This window comes from Erythranthe guttata, chromosome 3, assembly GCF_056151865.1.
Source record: "Erythranthe guttata isolate IM_541 chromosome 3, IM_541, whole genome shotgun sequence".
NCBI lineage: Eukaryota > Viridiplantae > Streptophyta > Magnoliopsida > Lamiales > Phrymaceae > Erythranthe > Erythranthe guttata.
Window position 1 is genome coordinate 6,535,990 of NC_142535.1, and position 1,465 is coordinate 6,537,454.

General features: G+C 47.8%; 1 protein-coding gene across 1 annotated transcript; it reads right to left on the bottom strand.

Annotated features, from left to right (window-relative positions):
- Positions 1-285: 285 nt before the first annotated feature.
- Positions 286-1,239, bottom strand: LOC148771656 (uncharacterized). Its single transcript, XM_088815164.1, has one exon. The coding sequence runs from the start codon at positions 1,237-1,239 to the stop codon at positions 286-288; it is 954 nt and encodes a 317-aa protein (XP_088671290.1).
- Between the last annotated feature and the right edge of the window lie 226 nt (positions 1,240-1,465).

The window sequence follows — 1,465 nt, forward strand, 5'->3', positions numbered from 1 at the left end:
TAGATAGCCGACATGCCCTTTGTTGATGAGTTTGGTGGCTTTGATTGCGGATATTATGGGGATTAGGGCCTTGGTGTCGCTTCGAAATTCCAAGAGGGTGTGATTAGGGAGAGAAAAGCTTACGGTCTTTAGGGCGCAATTGATTTGGGCCTTGAACTTGGTTAGCCAATCCATCCCCATAATGAGATCAAAGTTTTCAATTGTTAAGACGATGAGATCGAACCTCATGGGTTGGGATTGGATTTGAATAGGACAATCCTTTACCACTTTGCCAGTGATCATTTCTTAACCCGAGGGCATAGAAATGCGATATTCGTGACTCACTTGTGTCGGTATCAGGCCAAGACGTACGCACACATTGGTGGAAATAAAGGAATGTGTAGAACCGGAATCAATCAAAGCATACACGGGTTCTCCAAGAATAAGAATGGTACCTGCGATCATCGTCGGATCTTGTCGTACTTGTTCTCGGGTCATGGCAAACGTGCGGCCGGGGACTCGAGTTTGAGCGTTGGGGCAGTCTCTCGCCTTGTGGCCGGGCTTTCTGCATCGGAAACATGACTCAGTGTCTTTTACGCAGATCCCAAAGTGTGCCTTCCCGCAGTTCGAGCAAGTCGGTTTGGACGTTGGTGCTACTGGTTCAGGGTTTGGGTTTTGGACCTTCTTCCCTTTGAATTTGTGATTCCCAAAGCTGGCCTTCTTCCATGGTCGGGGTGTGGGTGGCTGGGGCCGCTTCCCTTGTTGAATCTCATTCTCGTCTTGGGCAGCCGTTAGTGCTTTGTCCACCATTTGGCGAAAGGTGGTGGCATCGGACATGCGGATATCCCTTCGAATTTCGGGTTGTAGTCCTCTTGTGAAGTGGTTTTTCTTCTCCTCGACGTCCTTGGCGGTAAATGGGGCATAAAGGAATCCTCGTTCAAATAATCGAATGTATTCAGTCATGGAAAGGTCCCCTTGGCGGAGTTCCAGAAATTCATTAAGTTTGTTGGCTCGGACGTCCTTGGAAAAGTATTTCTCGAAGAATTGGACCTTGAATGCCTCCCATGGTAGGTTCTCAAGTTCGATACCTTCTTTAGCTCCTTCCCACCAGTTCCGAGCTTCGTTGCGAAGTAAAAAGAGGGCACAATGCACTCGTTCACGATCACTCATCTGCATGTAATCAAAGATCACTTCCAAGGATTTGATCCATTCTTCGGCTACGACCGGGTCGGGACCACCGTGGAACTCAGATGGATTCATGCGAAGGAAACGTTCGTATAGGGTTTGGGGATTTGGTTGGGGTGCAAGTCGGGTTTGTCGGTTTTGAAGGAGTTGCTGAATCTAATTGTGATGATTTTGAGCTTGCTCGCGGATAAGATTGGAAAGATCGAGAATAATGTTGGCGGGTTCTTTGGGAGTTATTCGTGCTGGTGGTGCCCCGAGTTTAACTTCCTGCCATGCCTTAGTATGTGTTGCAATAAAAATT

What these genes read in the sequence shown, in the direction of transcription:
- LOC148771656 (XM_088815164.1), bottom strand. Translation starts at nt 1,239, where the DNA reads ATGAATCCATCTGAGTTCCACGGTGGTCCCGACCCGGTCGTAGCCGAA.